General features: G+C 42.2%; 1 protein-coding gene across 6 annotated transcripts in view; it reads right to left on the bottom strand.

Moving 5' to 3' along the window:
• The window catches only part of arhgef12b (Rho guanine nucleotide exchange factor (GEF) 12b), a 54,524-nt gene that overhangs the window by 23,711 nt on the left and 9,638 nt on the right, over positions 1–21,175 (bottom strand). For 5 of the 6 annotated variants that reach the window (XM_060863234.1, XM_060863232.1, XM_060863231.1 and 2 more), the window contains exons 2-4: positions 2,385–2,405; positions 1,394–1,488; positions 677–718 (exon numbers count right to left, since the gene is read on the bottom strand). In XM_060863234.1, coding sequence (XP_060719217.1) covers positions 677–718; positions 1,394–1,488; positions 2,385–2,405 — 158 coding nt within the window. The remainder of the gene's footprint in view (positions 1–676; positions 719–1,393; positions 1,489–2,384; positions 2,406–21,175) is intronic. The other variant, XM_060863236.1, reaches the window with a different exon arrangement.

Consider the following 21,175-nt stretch of genomic DNA (forward strand, 5'->3'; position numbering starts at 1 on the left):
TCGCACTGAGTGCCGAGTAAAGCCGGGTCGATGCCTGCTCTTAAAAACGTCCGTCCGGAGGCACCGTCCCACCCAACACCCAAACTGCACAGTTCACACGACTGCAGCCAAAAACCGCTTCTTTAATTAAACGTCTGAACAACATGTACGGAATACGGTGACTAATGAACATTCAATTACATTTAAACACGAATCTTGTGAATGTAATAAAATGGTAAAGCCTCGTCGGGTCTTTTCCCCTCCGTCTCCATTCGCTATTCAGCCTGTAATCCACCACCCTGTCCTATGGGATGTGGTTATCTGCTGTCGAAGCTCAACGATCTTAGCTTACAACAGCAAGAAGAGAAGAAAAAAAAAAAAAAAAAAAAAAAAAACACGTGTTACTGCGCGTGTCGTACAAATCTGTGATGTCATAGGGTATTCGAGCAGGACGGCGGTGTATGATTACACCAAAACCCCCTAGTTACCTTCTCCCTTAACCAACACTGTGAACAGCCAGGCAGCAAGTTAGTAAGTGTCCGAAGTGCCACTCCACTCATGCACGAAAGACCACAGATGAGCGAGTGAGTTAGAGAGGGATAGAGATGGAGAAGAAAGGACCACCACAGCAACCCCCCCCCACCCCCCACACACACACCCCCAACACCCATGGCAGTTGCCTCCAGAGAACTCTTACCACACGACTCGGGCCTTCGCTCAACACTCTGCACGGGCAACTCTGACAGCAGCGATACATGCGACACACACACACAAATGTGGAGAAAATAATAATGCCGGTGTAAGCAAAATGAATTGAGAGAAGAAAAAAAAAAAAGACAACATGATGCCATTTTTTTTTTTTTTAAGAAGTAAAGAAGGAGCAGGAAACAGGATCTGGTTAAAGTGGCGTGAGCTTCAACATGTTACACATAAAGGAACAAGTAAAAAGTGAACTAAAATAAAAGAAGGAGATTAAAAATATCTCTCTCTTTCTCTTTTTTTTTCCCCCTCCACAGAAACACCCAGGAAGTGATTTGTCCTTTGCAGCCGGTCCGCCTGCACACGACACAGCGACTGATTCGGGACAGGATTATAACCTCTGGTGAATCCTGCATGATGTGCAGAGAGGAGGATTTTTTTGGGTAATCCGATAACCGGCTTCATAAATAACGTGCCTTCGTATCGCTCGTAAACATCGGTGTGTGACGGTTTCTGGCAAACTACCTAACTGTGACTCATTCTTCTTCTTCTTTTTTTTAGGGATTAAACCGTAATCCGTAAAGAATAATCCGGTTGTGTAACATGACAGAACTCTACTCTAAATAAACCATCGCTGTTTTCTGTGTGCCTCTCATTCTGCCCTCAAATCAATATTTCCCCCTTGTGTCTGATGTGCACAAGATCAGACTCTTACCTGTGGGGTCAAAGTCATGCGTCGGAGGCACTGACACCTTCTCGCTCTTGGGCTTCTTGTCTGGGGGGTGGTCCTTGTTGAGAACACTTCCTGGTCTGCACACACACACGCACACACACACACACACACACACACACACACACACACACACACACACACAATACAAAAGTGTAGTCTATAATAAAAAAAAGAAACAACTGAATAATTATTATTAGTTTTCATTTATGGTGACACAAATCGTTTTCATGTTTCACAAGATAATGAGATAAACACTGTTCAGGTGGACGGGATTTTTTACAAAAAAATAAGAAATAAAAAATAAAAAATCTACGTTTTTAAAACTCCTACATTTGATCAAGCCTGAGCCACGTGTTGTAAGTAGTCCTAGTTTAAACACGTTTCTGATCTGTGGTCGGTGACGACGAGTACTGTAGCGACACGTGTGTGTGTGTGTGTGTGTGTGTGCATTTTGGAGGGCAGTTGCATTCACATTAAACTCAAATCTTGCAAAAAGACAATAAAAAAAAAAACCTTGTGAAGTGACTGTAGCCTGAGGGAATATCTTTTGCGAGCACAGTGTTTATCTCTTCAGGACAATTCCCCAGAATTGTACACATCTCAGCCTAACAGTTCTGTCGGCTTGTAATTTCCAAACACCTAATTAACGTGCTTTCCTTAAATAAGTCCCTGGTTGGTTGTATTATGTGTATGTTATAAATAAACGTTTCTATCGGCACATTAAGGTAAAACCCTAAATGCCCCCAGTGGTGCAGCTGTGCGTTGAGTCGTAATCCCGAGTGCACAGACGCTGTTCCTGCGATATCACTAACATCGGTGTTGTGTCTACGTGCTTAAAAGCTCACAAGCCTGTTCTTATCATCGTCTCATCGACACGACTGGCATTAGCCTCTCTGCTCTATTCTTCTCCTTAAATAGCCGCCAGACGCACGTTCTGCAGAGGAACGAAGGAAGGAAGCTGCTGTCAACTCACCTGGTTGGTTTTTTGGGAAACCTGCAAGACAGAAAAGAAGATTTGTTTTAAGCCTTCGCTCGACACACAATGACATGATTCAGCACTGAGAGGAAATCGTGGGAGGGGAAAACGTTTATTTTCAAATACACATACAAGTCGTACTAGAAATCATCAAAAATAAAGAAAGAAAGAAAGAATTATTTACAGAGGCCCCGCCTTCTGTTGCTTCGGGGGTGGAGTTACTTTGTTGCCATGACAGCATGAGGGTCTCAAGTTATTTGCATATATGGCATTATTTCAGAAATGTTTGTCATGTTGTGTGTGTTTGGGGGGGGTTAACCCTAACCCTAACCCGTAAACCATTATTTTACGGGGTGGGGGGGGGGGGGGGATAACAACCATTATTCGGTATTAGAGCCAGCATTGGATGTGTGTGTGTGTGTGTGTGTGTGTGTGTGTGTGTGTGTGTGTGTGTGTTTCTTTCTAGTCTCTTCCATTGCTCTTGTGTTTTGTGAGCAGCAATTATGCAATCGTTTGGTTGCTTTCAAATAAATAAATAAATAAATAGATGGAAAAACAACGATTAATCCAATCCTTGGCAGAAATTTCGATACAAATCATCAAAAGACCTGGAAAGCACATCTGTACTGTATAACGCTGCAGTTAATCCAGCAGGCTTATGTGATTTAACACAGGTATTATAACCGTTCATCGGTAAAGAAAGAGACACGTCAACATACGAACGTGTCAAGCGTCCGTACACACGAACGCACACGTATCGGTAGATTACAGATATAGATATAAATACGGAGTCTTGTCCAGTAGTTGGCTCACTGGTTGGTACTAACCCCTGGTACTAACCCCTGGATACCAGAAATATCCCACCACTTCTGGTATATTGGAGATGCCTGGCCTCAGTCGTCTTTAGTAATCGCAACTTGGTCCCAGGCAAAGTAGCTCAGATCTTCTAGAACTATCTGTTCTGTGTATATAAATGTATATATAAATAAAACACAAGACTCTGCTGATGTCCTCCCTTTGCTAATACAGCAATCAGTGACAACATATCAGGCAGAAAAAGTGGTCAGCGCTCTAATCATAAGAGTGCAGGAATGCTGAGTGTGTGTGTGTGTGTGTGTGTGTGTGTGTGTGTGTGTGTGTGTGTGTGTGTGTGTGTGTGTGTGTGTGTGTGTGTGTGTGTGTGTGTGTGTGTGTGTGTGTGTGTGTGTGTGTGTGTGTGTGTGTGCATGCGTGCGTGTACGCCTGGAGGAGCCTCTGAACAGAAATAGCTCAGACGTCTTGTCCACTCTCTCTCTCTCTCTCCATTTCTCTATCCCTCTGTCTCTCTCTCTCTGCTCCGTCCATGGGTGTTTTTTTGTTTTTGTTGCTGTTCCTTCCCCTCTACAACGTGGGGAACAATGGCTCTCGCGTCAGTGCCGGCCCACTCCACAGCGGGCTCGCGGGTCCGATTCCCGGAAACAGAGAGCGCTTCTGGCAACGACGCCGGCTTCCTGAATGTGTGTGAATGAGGAGGGGTGCGTGTGTGTGTGTGTTGGACAGGCTGCAGTGAAGGGTGAAGGCAGGGGGCAGGATTTGGCCAAAATAAAACTTGGGCCTCTTTCTCTTTAGTTAATCGCTCGCTGAGGGTTTTTCCCCTCACTTTCAGATTTCACATTACACACACACACACACACAAAATTAATCCATCCATAAAACATATCCTAAGTGCAAATCTTAAAACAGTTACTGCATTTCGTTTCGGTGCATTTTTAAACTCTTTTAAAGAAAAAGAGGAAAAGAGAAAAAAAAAAAGACGACAGGACGGAAGCGGCTAAGCATAGATCCACTCCAGCGCTTTTGTGTTTAACAGACGAGGGGAAAACTGGGTAATCACCCCGAGGGCTCTATGGAAACAGGAAGAGCTTAATATTGCAATGCAGAGAGGATTATATATCGCAAAGGATCCTGCAGGAGGAGAAGAGAACCACAGTCTGTGGGAATAAGGTGACGAGGTCATTAATCGGGATCGAGTCGGACGCTGCAAACATGAGCAAATTAACGGCGGTTTAAAAAAAAGTATCATAATCAGTTTTCTGCGACGGATAAGCGCTTTTTTCAGACATTCGTCTTGAGAACGTCTTGAGCCCCAGCCGTCTAAAACCTGAAGTCAGTCGAGCAAAAAATGATCTGCGCTATTTATGTTAGCATGATGTCACACTGTCCTGCCGTTTGCTGGCTGTCTGTGAGCTCGGGGATGTGGAAGAGGACAGACTGTGTCTGAAACACATTCTCACAGTCACTTTACAACCCAAATACTTTACTGAATGTTTTATGGAATCTACAGAAATGCCATTTAAAATGTATACAGTGTGAGTTGAAATTATATTCTCACCATATGGGTTAACGCTAATGATCTGATGGCTCCTCCCCTAAAGCTAATCTGAATACTAATCCTCGAGCTACACCTAGGAATGAATCGTGTTTGTTTTTAAGGTTTTAGAAGATTAACATGTTTGCGATGGTTGACACTCACCGACAAGCTAAGGCAGAGCAGAGGGAAAGGAATAAACCGCTGAGCCGCCGCACTCGCGATCTCGGTGTGTAAATCACGGGCGATGGATTACGGACTCAGCGCTTGGCTTTTGGTGTGATTTGTGAATGATTTGTGCTCCTTTGCCTTTCTAATCTCTTAAGCTTGTTAGCATTACGCTGGACTGCAACCAAATGCAAATGACCGACAGAAACACCAGCACTAACGCTGATTATAATATTCAAAGCCGTGTGGATGTCAAACTGAAAAGCTTGTCAATCAAAAAAATTATTTAAAAAAAAATATTAAAAATTATAATATAAAAAAAAATTTAATTCCAATCATTCATTTATTCATTCATTTTCTACCGCTTATCTGAAGTACCTCGGGTCACGGGGAGCCTGTGCCTATCTCAGGCGTCATTGGGCATCAAGGCAGGATACACCCTGGACGGAGTGCCAACCCATCACAGGGCACACACACACTCTCATTCACTCACGCACTCACACACTACGGACAATTTTCCAGAGATGCCAATCAACCTACCATGCATGTCTTTGGACCGGCGGAGGAAACCGGAGTACCCGGAGGAAACCCGAGGCACGGGGAGAACATGCAAACTCCACACACACAAGGTGGAGGCGGGAATTGAACCCCCAACCCTGGAGGTGTGAGGCGAACGTGCTAACCACCAAGCCACAGTGCCCCCTAAATTCCAATCAATCAAAGCTAAATTAAAAATGAATCATTTAAGGAATTAAATGAGGAATAAATATCGACATTGAATGTAAAAAGAAAATCTATTTCAACTGCAAATAAAAAAATTGGAATTAAAAAATAAATATAAGTAAAATAGCTGCCGTTTTTAAGTGAAAATGAAAAAGGAAACACCGAAAAGGTCCTTGTCATGATGTCGTGTGATACGCATTTAAACCAAGCACGGTTCCGACTGAAGAACGGTTTTTATGGTTTATAGAAATGAAAAGTGTACGTCTGTGGAGCGTGAGCCAAGTTGGGATGAGTCAGATTCACGACATAGTTTTTACTTAATAACGTGGATCGCCGGCATGATTTGTCTCTCTCGATATCGATCCAATAATGTCTAAAACAGCCCTAAAATCCATTGCTGTGAAAGAAGAGTCTGAACGAACAACCTCAAAGGTTTTATACATTATACAGCAAGCACATCATCTCTCTCTCTCTCTCTCTCTCTCTCTCTCTTTGGGTTAGGCTTTCATCTCCAGGCCCTGAAGGGAGGAAGGGAGGAGAGCCATGGCTCCTTCTGCCCCAATAAACTCGGCAAGGCAACATGAGAGCTAGAGGACGTACATTTCTTCACGCTACGCTGTCTGCTCACGTTTTGTTATTATAGTTAGTGGGGGAGGGGCATCAATTAAAAAATTTTTAAAAAAAAAATCAGAATATGGGAAGATTCCCGACAGGGAATAACGAAGTAATTAAAAATCAACAATGGCCTGTTGCCAAATAGTCCAAAGGTATGCACTGTTATCAGGCTAGAGCTTCTACACGACGATACAGAGCATTTTAAAATCTTTGCCAAGATAATTTTTTTCCAGCTTAAAATAATGGGCTTTACGTTAATGTGTTTTAATGGAACAAATTCGGCCTGTTGCATGAACAGAGTGAGCTTAATAACCCTAAACCACAGAAGGGTACAGATTCAATGTCACCACAACAGCCTCATCTTACGTTTCAGCATTAGTCAAGAAATAGAGAGAGAGAGAAAGAGATAGAGAGAGAAAGAGATGGAAAACGAACATCCGTTTCAGCTGCCGTGTGGTTAATCCGCCCAGTAGATGCAACACCGTGCAATCTTTCCATCGTTCCATGAGAATCTTGCATAATGTGGGAAATTTTGTTGTGCGTACGTAAAAGTGTACGGATAACTAGAAAATCTCTCTCTCCCTCTCTCTCTCTCCACAAAAGCCTGAATGCATGATCATGAACCCAGACGACACCGTCTCGACTTTTCCACATCCTCCATGCGCTGAATAAAAACAGCAAGAGGAAACATGGCAAACTTCCTTTTCCTTTTGTAACTTCCTTACAAAAGGAAACATGATTGAAGCTAAAACTTTGTTGAAGAATTTGTTACAGTATAATACATTTCTGTTTCCATGACCGTCTGGGGGTCTTTAAAGGGTGTAGAAGTGATCGAGCTGAAATGGTTTATTAAACTGATCAGCAGCACAAACCTTGAATGAAAACTAGACAAACTAAAGGGATCGAGACGAAGCAACATACACGAACAGCTTCCATTTATTACATCCTTGTTTTCACCCGTGTAATTCTAACCCAGGCTCTGTGATGTACCAGTTTATAATCAGACCCAGGAATAAACACTAACCTGAGGCTAGAAAATGCTTCTGTGTTTTAATACTTTACATATCAAAGTACGTGAACAGGCAAAAACGGGTAGCTGTTGAACTGTGCTGTTAGGCAGGAAGTTGGGGAAAAAACCCAACAAGGAAGGAAGGAAAGAAGGTGGGTAGGTAGATTGACAGACAGACAGACAGACAGATAGACAGACAGATAGACAAATAGAAAGACAGACAGACAGACAGATAGATAGACAAATAGACAGACAGACAGACAGACAGATAGACAAAGACAAATAGACAGACAAACAGACAGATAGACAGATAGACAGACGGATAGACAAAGACAAATAGACAGACAGACAGAGACAGATACAGACAGATAGATAGACAGATAGACAAATAGACAGACAGACAGACAAATAGACAGACAGACAGATTAACAGATAGACAGATAGACAAAGACAAATAGACAGACAAACAGAGACAGATAGACAGATAGACAGACAGACAGACAGATAGACAAAGACAAATAGACAGACAGACAGAGACAGATAGACAAAGACAGACAGATAGACAAAGACAGACAGATAGACAAATAGACAGACAGAGACAAATAGACAGACAGACAGACAGACAGACAGACAGACAGACAGACAGACAGACAAATAGACAGACAGACAAATAGACAGACAGACAGACAGACAGACAGACAGATAGACAAATAGACAGAGACAGACAAATAGACAGACAGACAGACAGACAAATAGACAGACAGACAAATAGACAAATAGACAGACAGACAGACAGACAGATAGATAGACAGACAGACAGACAAATAGACAGACAGACAAATAGACAGACAGACGTCCCCTTGGTTACTCTTGACAGAAGTATACCAAGGCCCCAGTTTTACAAACCCAGTAATAAATTTCTAGAAACATGAACAGGAGGGGCATCAAGTTAAGAGCAGATTCCACAAAGCAACAAAATGTCACATGAGTGATGTGGGAGGCTTCTATTTTCATGTGGTGCAGCCTTAAGCATGCTAGAGCCTGAATCTTCCCAGGACAAAAGACCTCATTTGTTAGCATGCCCGTGTGGTGCTCTTTACTAACTGGTGGTCAAATTCGGAGTGGTTTAAATTAAGCAACAAAAAGTTGGGCATTGTCACTGTGGAGCATCAAAGATACTCTAAAGCTCATGGGCAACTGCAATGAAAAACCCACACGATGATTTGCAGGAATGATTGCCACCTGGTGAGCAATTTAACAGTTGTGGGCTCGCATTTCTCCATATGCAGGGTGCACATGCAATACACGGGGTGACCGAGCTTGGCCGGGATCTCAGGCGGGAAAAAAGGTAATAAAAAAAAACAACGTTGCTATTCCATCTCTCACATCTGATCAAATATTATTCATCTGCTACTGATGCCTACCAGAAACACCGTTTGCCTGCTTACACAGTCATTAGACGGAAGACAGAAGAACGATAGCCAGAACGTTCCGCTGGTAGTCTGGTTCTGGAGTTGAAAAAAATGACAATTTGTAAATACTTGTGTATATATATTCATTCATTCAGTCTGCTGGGGTTTAAACTCTTGCTTGCTCTCATCTTGGACGTGATGATGAATTTAATGACCACATCATGCCTAAGAAAGAGTGTCCATGATAGTTCATGTACACTTACCTGGTCAGTTTAATGCTGATGAACAAGTAAATCAATATTTTTGCTAACTGATAACCACAAAAAATTGTTTAGGACAAATAGTTGAAGCTGGTGACTAAGCCTCTAAATTCCCTAGACCTCAATCTGATCAAGCATCTTTGGGACCTGCTGGACAAACAAGTCCGATCCATGGAGGCTCCTCCCTGCGACTTACAGCAATTAAAGGATCTGCTGCTGTTGACATCTTCAGCAAACCTTCAGAGGTCTGGTTGAGTCGATGCCTCGGCGGGGTCAGAGTTGCTCTGGGGGCACAAGTGCGACGTACACAATTGGACATGAGTTTTTAATGTTATGGCTGATCAGTATGCATCGTATATACAGTACATACGCAACATCTACATTCGGGCATCACCTCACGTCACACCTTATTTGCCGTGCATGTTTAAAGAGCATGTTTTGCCTCCCTTCTCATTAAGATGTAGAGCAGCCTGATAAAGCCTGGAGTCGCAGTGGTTTTAGGAAGCAGATGGTGCGACGTGGAGGACGTTGACAGGATCTAGCTATCTGAGCCCTGTGCTTTGGCAACCTCTTTCAACAGTGCCTGCAGCGGAGAGCACTTAAAGTCAGCTAATTACAGATTTATGGTAAACACAGCAAGGACATAATCCTCTCTGCTAAGGGCTGAAGCCAGAGATGAAAACATCAGATGGCTGTGGTTTGGAGGAGTGAAAATGAACATGACATGTTTTTTCGGGCAGTGACTTGTCCGAAACCTGAGCAGCATGTCCTTCCGCAAAGAAAAGGACAGGCAAGAAACAATACATAGATTAAATTATACACAATGTCTTTGGTAACATATGGACCAAAAGGACACACAGTGCTGTCATTCCCTCACTAGACCAAGTTACACAAAAAAAACACAAAATTTGTCACATTACCTATCAGTCCTCTTCCCTGAAGACTGTCCTGAGGTGGAAAACAGTTATGAAGCCCTGACACTGTTAACACTATCCATAAATGTTAAATAAAATTTGCACATTAATATAAACCTGAGATTTGCCTTGCAGCTGGAAATCCTGGTCAGAAGTGATGACCAATAAAATTAATTCAACACCTCCGGACCAATCAGGATCAACAACTCGTCAGTTCTGCGGTATTCTACAAGAACTCAACGTTCCTGTAAGCTTTTCTAGACAAACCAGGAAAAAGTCTCCAAAAAAAAAAAAAAGTCCCAGAAAAACAATGATATCTCAGGGAGTGACCGGAGCCAGGCACTATTATTAGCGGTTTGATTACAAAAAGGGAGAAAAAACAGCGCAACAACAAAGCTCTCATGTCTCGGATGCCGAAAATACCAGACCAATTCCTGAGGGATGTTCCGACTGCAGGCTTTTTCGCAGCCAGGCTTCAGAGGCCTGAGAAGATAAATCTATCTGAGCATGCATACCGATCCAAGAGGAGAAATAAGGCACTAATGTGACCTGGAAGTTACAAATTAAGGGTAGAAAACTGGCTGATAAGTAATCAGGCAAAATTCTGGGTAATATAAAAGATCTCACTGGGGTTTTTATGACTCTACTGATTGTTTTAAGGCATAAACTCTCGTGTTATTCTTCAGTAATTACCACAGGACTAGTAAGAAAGACGTTTAAGAGACTGAGAAATAGGAGTCCTGGACTTTTAAGCGGTTAAATTAATTATTAACCAATAAAGCACTGTAATAAGGCATGTGGTATTGTCATATTCCCTATATGACAATACCATCTGATAGCGTTTTACACACAACATAAAATGTAGGACTTGGAAAAGCCAAATTTTACGGAATAATGTTAAATGAATAAATATGAAGTAGCGTGATGGTTGTGTTTTCCTGAAAAAAATTCAAATGCTATATAACTTGACTAAATTGACCTTTTCTGCATAAGTGAATCATGGTGTGTTTGATCAGCCAGGACGGAGAGATGCGCCACGGAGAGACATGTGCAAGAGGGAAACAGTGTCTGGAGTAGGGGATGGACTGGAGTCAGGCGGAGTTGGGATCAAATACCCCTTTTCCACTGAGGCAGTTTGAGTGCTGGTTCGGAGCCTAATTTAGAACCAGTTCTTTCTTTTTTCGACAGCCGAAGCACCGGCTCTGAACCAGGAAAAGTGGTTCTTAAGTAGCACCAAAACGTTGCTGGTCTGGACTTAAGAACCGCTTGTATCAGGGGCTGTGGGCGGGGCTACTGTTAGATAATGTACCTTAAGTAAGGGCTGTGGGTGGGGTTACTGTTAGATAATGTACCTTAAGTAGGGGCTGTGGGTGGGGTTACTGTTAGATAATGTACTTTAAGTAGGGGCTGTGGGCAGGGCTACTGTTAGATAATGTACCTTAAGTAGGGGCTGTGGGCAGGGCTACTGTTAGATAATGTACCTTAAGTAGGGGCTGTGGGTGGGGTTACTGTTAGATAATGTACTTTAAGTAGGGGCTGTGGGCAGGGCTACTGTTAGATAATGTACCTTAAGTAGGGGCTGTGGGCAGGGCTACTGTTAGATAATGTACCTTAAGTAGGGGCTGTGGGTGGGGTTACTGTTAGATAATGTACCTTAAATAGGGGCTGTGGGTGGGGCTACTGTTAGATAATGTACCTTAAGTAAGGGCTGTGGGTGGGGTTACTGTTAGATAATGTACCTTAAGTAAGGGCTGAGGGTGGGGTTACTGTTAGATAATGTACCTTAAGTAGGGGCTGTGGGTGGGGTTACTGTTAGATAATGTACCTTAAGTAGGGGCTGTGGGCGGGGTTAATGTTAGATAATGTACCTTAAGTAGGGGCTGTGGGCGGGGTTAATGTTAGATAATGTACCTTAAGTAGGGGCTGTGGGCGGGGTTACTGTTAGATAATGTACCGTAAGTAGAGGCTGTGGGCGGGGTTACTGTTAGATAATGTACTTTAAGTAGGGGCTGTGGGCGGGGTTACTGTTAGATAATGTACTTTAAGTAGAGGCTGTGGGCGGGGTTACTGTTAGCGCCTGTGATAATGTAGCTTAAGTATACTAACAGTAAAGCAACATCCGCCATTGTTGATGTTGATGTTGTGTTTGCCGCTGCGGCTCTGTGATGGCTCTCTAGCCGACGGAAAGGCAAACTGGTTCTTAGAAGGTTCACCAGTGGAACCAACTTTGAACCAGCACCAGCACTAGCTCTGAACCAGCACCCGGTTCTTTTTGGTGGAAAAGGGGTAAATGTAACAACGTTGGGAACTTGGTTGGAAGGCGAGTCAAAATGAAAATCGAGAAGTCGAGGCAGGTACAAAATCGGAAGCTGAGTCAGAAGTGAAGACAAGTCAAGTCAGAAGCGAAGTCAAGACTTGACTAAATCAGAGAGTCAAACAGTCAGAAACACAGTTGGAAGTGGATTGAGAAGTGAAATAATTAATAAAATACTGAAATCTGATTAAGGATGTTTAGTTTCCCTACTTTTATTAACCTTTTAACAAAAGAAATACGAGGCTTCCAGAGTTCCTTTTACCTCACTGGCATTTCACTTCGATTTGGATAAAAATAGAATGCAAATACACCTTTGTACCGGCCTGCTTTATCCTTTGAGAGGTAACTAAAAACTGCCACAGAAACGAACGTCCACCTTAGATCTCAGCACACATCTCGGCTGTCAGGCGGTTTCTGAGCAAGCCGCAGGTTCCTCTCCTGCCTGTCTGCTCGAGTTTATCAGTCCCATTAGCGGCCACGTCGCCCTCCCTCTCCGCTGGAGGTCGGCTTGTGCACTTTGTTCGGGAAACAAAAACAAAAGCCCGGGCTCAGCAGTTGCTTTTGTTGCCCATTACTTAGAGAGCGCAGTGTGGTTTCAATGGTCCTGTGCGGCTGAAGCTTATTCAGGTGTGGGAACTGACTGCTCATGCTTTTAGTGCCCGGGTTTGTGGTAAAACTATAAAACAAACAGCGAGTAGAACCGTGTGGGAAAATCCACAGTATGATAACAGAAAGAGTTTAGAAAAATCACAGTGTCAGCATGCAAAGTTACATTTTAAGAAAGGAAGGCGTCTTTTTTAATAGAACTCGGGCAGCCTTGTTTGATATTTCCAATATATTTAAAAGTTTTTACGGTGAAATCGCTGCACCATATTATATTGAAGTCTCCCAAGCAAAAAGTTCTGTAATTGTGTCTTAGCTTTTCGCGGCACTGGATTCACTTACTGAGGTGTTATTCCTGATTTTCTCTTTAAATTTAGCCTTACCAATTCTTACCCACCAGTTAGGTAGTAAATGGGGGACAACAGCCACCAATCCAGGGAGGTGAAGGCTACTAGGCATTTTGTTGGACTGCTGATCGTGCTGCGTCACTGGGTGGCACACAACCTTCGGAAGAATGCGCCATCCACATCCTTCCGCATGCATGAGCTCATGGATTTGCTAGCATCACTATAACTGGCAGAGGAGACAAAAGTATGCTACCCACAACTCTGGCCACAAACGAGTGTGCCATCGAGTGTGATCGAGTGCGCTCAATAACCCAACCTACAGCAAAGAAAGCTATAGTGCAATCTGAGGACAGATCACATCCGACAACCTTGATGTGCTATATGATATATTTTCTTTTCCTGCCCCAGGCTTTTTCTCTGAGCTCAAGCAAGCAGCATGATCAAGGATATCCACATAATTACAGCAATAATTATAGGGCATTACAGTGTATAGCTATGCACCGGATGATGACAGTCAACCACAGCGGGTTGGAATAAGCAGGCACGTTTTATGCATGTTAAAATGCTTTAAAGTTAAAGATGCAGAACAGATTTACTTGTTTTATTCATATTGATGACAATCAATCAGTATCGTATTTGTCAGTCTTTACAGTGAACCAGGTAATAAATGCTGACCTACTTTACAAAATCTTCAAATAAAAGCAGCCCATGCTCAAGTGTGAATCCGGCATTATAGAAGTAGCTAGTTAAACGAAAACCACGCTGCTGCTACATACCTCTCACCATCTCCAAGATACGGATCAAGCATCCGACAACGTGACTGGTCATCCAGTATCTACAGGGTTTGATATACAACAAGGCTATATCTATAAGGCACTAGACAGTGGCGCTGGGCCATGCCTAAGCCCGGAGTTTTAATGATCTAACAAAGCAGGATGTTGTGCGGAAGGTGGAGCAGGGTGGGACCGACCGCGAGCGTCTTATCTTCCTTGCTGGGGCAGACGCAGCCAGCTGTGCCCAGCGTTGATAGCCATCAGGGGCGTGCCTCTTGTTGAGACTCGCTTCACTGGCCTGAACAGAGATGGAAACTGAGGGAAAGCAACACTCCAAAAAAAGATCGAAAGAAGAGAGAAGGGAAGAATGAGGCATGTGGGATGCTGGAACTGGTCCAGGTCCAGGTGCAGTTCCTCCAGCAACACATGTACAAAACTACTCGGCTGCATAAACTGACCTAATAAGTTACTTGATTAATTATGTGCCATCTATGACACGCAATCCTATTTGTGTTTTGGCCATTTGAAGCTACCCACCAGTCATCCCCTACCCTTCCTCAACTTTTGGTCACCTTAAAATTCCCACCCATCAGCCAGATTTCCTCCATGACAGGGGTTCCCAAACTTTTCAGACCGCGACCCCCAATATTAGACTGCTGACGACCCGCGACCCCCCCCCCCCCCCCCTCTGTGTTTTCCTCCAACAGCTTGTGAGGATTTGCGATTTGGTTACAGACTGACAGAGCTAAAACAAAAAGGAACACAATCTCTAAGCCAGGCTATTTTATTAACAAATTATGGACAAAAACAAATACATCCTTTAACTGTGAAATGGTTACAGACAGAATATGAACAAGCTGCCTGTAACACGTGTACAGCGTTGGATGGCGCCTTGGAACAATTATAACTTCATGTATAATTGTATTGTAATTGTAAATGTATTCTGAAAAAATGCCTAATGTGATGGATGGGCGCTGTGTGCGGAGCAAAGCAGGTCCACTCTAGGTTCAATTTTGGAGCTCGCCACCTGCAGATCATCTTCCACGTTAAGCCGTGACCTGTGTTTATTTTTAATGCAAGTCAGCACAGAGAATGTCTTTCCGCATAAATACGTTGAGCCAAATTGCATGAGCACATCCAACACAGCTTTCGACAACTGTGGATATTCCAGCGTGACAGAAACCCAGAACTCATCCAGCGTCTTGCCGTCAAATGCCGTCCTCAGGGTTCGATTCGAAGTTTTATTTCCAGTTTATTTTAATTATCCTAAATTTATACTCACGTCATTACAACCTTTTTTAACATATAAAAAAATTATAATAAATATAAAAAAATAAATAAAGTTTCTGGAAATCGTCTCGTGACCCCCCGCCCCCCACTTTGGGAACTGCTGCTCTATGAGAGGAAAACATTATCCACCCTGTTTCTCCTAATCCATTTTTGAGACTCAACAAAATGGAACCCTGTTCTAAATATTTGCGTTTAACTAGATTTATTTAAATGTAATATTAGAGGCTTTATGTTACTAAAAGCTAAAAAATTAATAAATAAATAAATAAATTGGACTGTATTTCAACATTGGCAGTACCAAGACACAGTAGGTTCCTAACACCACCTGAGAATTGACAAGTCTGATCAAGTGTCCTTTTCTAGGCTAATTAAAACAGCGTTTCTGGACACTGTTCCCAGGATGGAATCACTTTGGCAGAATAAAGCTCAACATTACAACTCCATCCAAGTGCTGTGTGTTTCCAGATATATCTGCGGTTTGAACTACTTTTCCAACCTCTTGCATCAGGGTCGTATATAGGAAATACTCGAAATTGCACGTTTCTGGGTACACTCACGGATAAATGAATTCCACCTGAACTCTGGTACATATTTCACATCTCTTGAGACGTGAGTCTAGACATCGTAAACCTATAACATGCGTGGCATGTGTTGTTGATGCCAAAATATGCACAGGGTGACTTGTAGGCTGGTTGTCCTGCTATAGGCTAAATACAAGCCAGCAAACAAGTTGGACAGGTATGAAAGATGTGAACACGCTGAAAAAATATCTGTGTGAATAGGGGTGTTAGGGAAATAGGCTCCTCCCACTTTTGTGCTGTATTGAATGAACACTTACTAGTATTGAATAAAAAAAAAAAAAATCACAAGCTAACCAAACTTAAAACAAACCTTATGTAGCCAAAGCCTTTATCTTCTTCATCTTCATCGGCTAACCTTTCAGCTATAAGTGTGAACATTGTGTTTTCTTGCTAGGTTTGTATGACACTGATTTTCCTCCACTCACAGGTTCCATTTCAGCATACGGCAAAAAAATGTTAGCTTAGTCTGTCAATGAAATAGTCAATAAATGACTATTTCACACTAAATCAACGCAATAGTTTTCATTTCATTTTCATTTTGACGGAACATGAGGCGGAAGCAGTTGGGGCTTCCCAATGGAGTCCAATCTTATTGGAGAGAGCAAAAAAACGCCTGCATGGATCCGTGTGTCCATCGACTAGCATTTTTATTGCGGAGAAAACGACTGTTAGATATAGTGAGATGACTCGTATTTAATAACTTGTGATACCAGATTTGTGATGGCTAATATAATATCAAAGCAGTGCTTTGTATCCATTAAAAGGCGAAGGATCTCCAACATATTTCCAGTGAAAAATTGAATGAGCTCAGTACGGCTTGGCAAACTGCTCTGTCAGCAGGTTACACAATGCTTTCGAATAAACCTGAGTGTTCACACACCAAATCAGTTAAATGTGTGTTGGCTATATGCTGATCACATTGTCTTGCCATGTTTCAACTTTTCTTTTTGTTTTGTTTTAAAGCCATCTGGTTGATGCACAAAGCAACGATTTAAAAAAAAACTATTTTCCTGAATACATTTTCCACATTCGCCATATTCCCACAGATTTATAGACGTTAATGTGCTGGAGACTGTGAGTCACTGCTTCCTTGTACAAATATAGTTTCTGTTGAATACGACTGAAGACGGAGAGAATCCTCACATCCGAATAAAGTACAGTAAATAAAAAGGTCAGCCTGGAAAATTAGCTTGTCTTAGTAGTAATTATTAGTATTGTTGCATAGCAATAAGCACTCAGCTTTACCTTACTTCCTCTCCTCTACCAATCACAGCAGCTGCCACACCCATTATAAGCCACTGACTATACTGAGGGGCGTGGTCTGTTCCAAGATGACTTCTTTTACAAGGCACAAGAGTCACTGAATAGTTTTGCAGATGGGAAAATGAGTGCAATGTTCGTCACGGTTGTTTGTTCCTTAAACCGGTCACCTTTTTGTGCTGATCCAGAAACAGAGCTGCCAATTCAACATAAACACATTGACAACCGTGAAAAAAAGCGCAAATCTGACCTGAGGTCAGCACTTTATCTGTGCCGCAGCTCACTCATCAGCTCCTTCCGCTAGCCCGGGCATGACGCAGTCAAAGCAGGAAGCGATGCCAAGCTAAGGGCTGCTGCCAAGACAAGGATGGGAATACTTCTGCAGATTTACTGGCAGTTTCCATAGTGACACAGCTGGAAGACATGGTGGGCTGAGCGCCAGGTCCAAAACCAAAAAGCCAACCTGCTCCCTCCAAAAGCCATTTCCTCCTCCTTTTTGAAAAGGACTGCCACACTGCGCTCCGCAGACACTTGCCGCTGGACCAGTCAGCAGAGGAGTACAGATGTATGTCTAATAGGCAGGACATTAACCCTGGGTTACAGTGTGGGGTTACTTATTAAGCGGACATTAACACTCAGACAGACGTTAACGCTGAAGTAGTGTCTAAAACTCTGTGGATGACTAATCCCTTTGAACTGCGGGTTTTGCAAGTTCTGCGTGAATAACTACTGATTTGCAATAAAAACGTCTGGACTTGTGTTTTCAGTCTGTAATTGAGAACAGTTGTATGCCTTTGGTTTCAAAGCTACTAGCTAAGAATGCATGACTCTCAGGTAAGAGATGTTGGATTCTAGCGACTCGAGTTCGCCATAGGTGTTTGCATAGGTGGAAAATTGGATGTGATTTTGTATTCGAACAGAACTGATGAAGAACCTGGTGAAGAAATGCTGCCAATTCTGTGGAACTGAACAAAATAAACGGGGTTGTTTACAGGAAGAGATTCTCACACAACACCATTTAACATCTCTTTTCTTACACCAATTATTCTTCCACTTTAAAAATTTCCCCAAGGCTGTGAATCAGTGCTAGAGCTGCTTCAGTATGGTGTACTGCTGGGCCGCACGCACTTATGTGAAGAAAAAAAACAGTCAAATGTCATTCACGGTTACAGAAAAATCCATTTCAGAACATTTCTGTTGTTAAGCTCTTTTATCTGTACTATGAAATGTTCACAAACATCAGAAAAGAACGTGTCAAGCCAAACTTAACCATATACCCAGGCAACAAATGACATCTCCTGCTTCAACACATCTGTCTGCATTCGAAAACTGAGGATGTGCAGCATTGAAGCTAATGTCCACACCTTTACAGCTTAATAAGCAGCCGTTTTAGTTAGAGGATTCTATGTCTAAGGCCGTATCTCAAGGCATGTTTTCTGGGAGCCTCTGGGTCACGTTCGAGTCTGAATCCACTGCTGTGAACTAGCTGAGATGGATCAGATAGCGAGGCACAACTCGTAGGACTGAGTTCATGTTTTTGACCAGCGCTGGTAACAAGCGAATTCACTCCATAGTGGAAATATTTAAAATTTGTTCTAATGGCGACTTTAGTAATTACTGTTATTTATACAGTGTCGCTTGAAAGTTTGTAAACTAGAAATTTCTATATTTCTGCGTAAATATGACCCAAAAGCAGACAAAGTGAATGCAATCAAACGGATCAGACAAATATATTATACTTGATAATTTTTTTTACTCAGCAAATGTTCCAATATTATATATCTGTGAGAGGCAAAAGTATGTGAACCTCTAGGTTTAGAAGTTAATTTCTGAGGACTTCAGAAAAAGAGTTATTGTTGCTCGTCAGGTTGGAAATGGTTATTAAAAAAACTCTCTAAACAGTTTGGACTCATTCTGGTCATACAGATTCTGTAAAATTGTAGGAAATTTCAGACCATTGGTACATTCCCAAAAGTGTTCAACCAGCAAAGATCACTCCAAAAGCAAGACATGTATTAGTCTGTTGGGTCAGGAAGGAATACAGGGGAACATCTAATCCACTAAAGGCCTCTTTTACTTTGGCTCATGTTAATGTTCATGATTCTGCCATCAGGTAAACACTGAACATCCTAAATGAAAAAAAAAAAGTTCCAAAAAGAACATTGCTGCCCATGAAGTTTGCTAATAAAGCCAGAGGACTATTGGAAAAATAATTTGTGGAGGAATGAGACCACATTCGCTTTATACCTCCTGTGTAACCTGGTGGTGGTAGCATCATGCTTTTTGCCTCTATTCGTACATCTGGGACAGGACAGCTTGCTATCATTGATGGAACAATAAATTCAGAATTATGCCAGTGATCTCTAAATGAAAATGGCAGAACATCGATCCATGAACTGAATCTCAAGAAAAAATGGGTCATACACCAACACAACGATCACAAGCGCCCAAGTCTGTGCAAGCTGGGATCTGCTGATTCCTGCTAAAACCCTTCTAGAAACCTCGACTATTAGAATTAATATCAGGAACAGAAATGCTGTGCAGATTGAATCCCTGGTTGCACTGCTGAGTTCATTTAAAGCAGCAAGAGTCTTAACGCCAATCAAACCAGGACTGGTGTATTTTTTTAATGAAAAATAAACAATATTAGAATCGGATAAAGAAATTGCTACGACGTAGTAACTACATCTATACGCAGTATTTATAAAAGCAGCATAAAACTGACATCGGCTTTTTTTGGCGCGTGAGCCTGTACCTCAGATACGCCAATTTACTGCTTAAGAAAGAAATACATCGACGAAACAAAGCCAAATCACAAAATGTCATAGTTTCAGCTGTTATCTCCAACTTTCAAGAATAAAAAATAAAAGTATAAACACGTAAAGTCTCCCTCTCTCTAATAATAACCGTCTGAGACCTAGCCTCAATTACTGCTGCCTGCAATGACTTCCTGTTTAGCTCCGACTTCACCACAGAAGCCTCTTCTCTTTCTTTTGGCGGGTCTCGGTTCTATCTCAGTAGAACTCCTCCATCTCTCCCAAACTTTAATGTTTTTACCTTTCATTTTTTATTTTCAAATTAAATACCCAATTCCCCATTCGTTGACAAACAACTCGGATATTATAATCTTTTTTTTTTTTTTTTAACAGGTTTCGCAGGTATTTATGAGCTCTTTTCTCCATCGCCCTGCTCTCTGAGGTGTGGTCCACTACTAGGACAGGCTTCTGTCTGCCCGACACGCCGAGGCATGTGCAAAAGCACAACACGCTCTGTTTTCTTTAACAGTCCGAGGTCTGACGAAGCGCAAAAGCGTTTTTTTCCTCTTCAGATGACACATTACGTTTAGTCTCGGGGGGGGAAATCTGAGACATGTTAGCTGTGAATCAGCTCGTCTTCGGCAGGCGTTTGGGAACACGATTTGGCAGATGCTGATATATGAACCTATTTAGATCATTTACGATCGTCGATCACAAATAAGATGATGTCAGTGCTTCGGATAATTGCTGTATTGCGGTGTTATTTTAATCTTCTCATGTTCTCTTTCTCTCTCTCACGCACACAAAACTATTCTCAATGTCGGATGCTGAAAAAGAAAGTAAACGCTGACTGAGGTGGCCACCAGCTGAGCGTCGTCTATGACAAGTGGGCTGGATTTTGCTATGTCGGTTTGGTTTGCAAAATGATTTAACAAAAACAAGATGACTGATTGCGTGAGTGAAGGTTGCAGTTGTGTAAGTGCTCTGCCACACTGGAGCAAAAGCCGTAAATGAGTTCATATGTAAAGAGATATGGTTACAGCGTCAAATTTTGAGCTTGATAATGAAGAAATTCCAAAAGTTTTGTCTGACTTTAACGCTCTATATCGGTCCTCTAGTCTAACAGCAGAGACTCTTTCGATTCGGCTATTTTAACCGAGTGTCCGAAATTCTTCAAGGGGTCGGATTAGAGCCCTTATAATATATATGTACGGTAGGATGAGCTTTTTGGGAATAATACTCATCGCAATTCCTATGTCGTGACCATGAGTCATTTAGTGAGACATATGAAAGATGGAAGATCACGTGTTTTTCATACTCACACCCACGGTTAAATTCAGGACACAACAAAATGCTTGTAGTGAATCGACAGCAACAAAAAATATATGACTAAACAATGAAAGTGCAGAATGCACA

The sequence above is a fragment of the Tachysurus vachellii genome, chromosome 26 (genome assembly GCF_030014155.1).
Source record: "Tachysurus vachellii isolate PV-2020 chromosome 26, HZAU_Pvac_v1, whole genome shotgun sequence".
Lineage (NCBI taxonomy): Eukaryota > Metazoa > Chordata > Actinopteri > Siluriformes > Bagridae > Tachysurus > Tachysurus vachellii.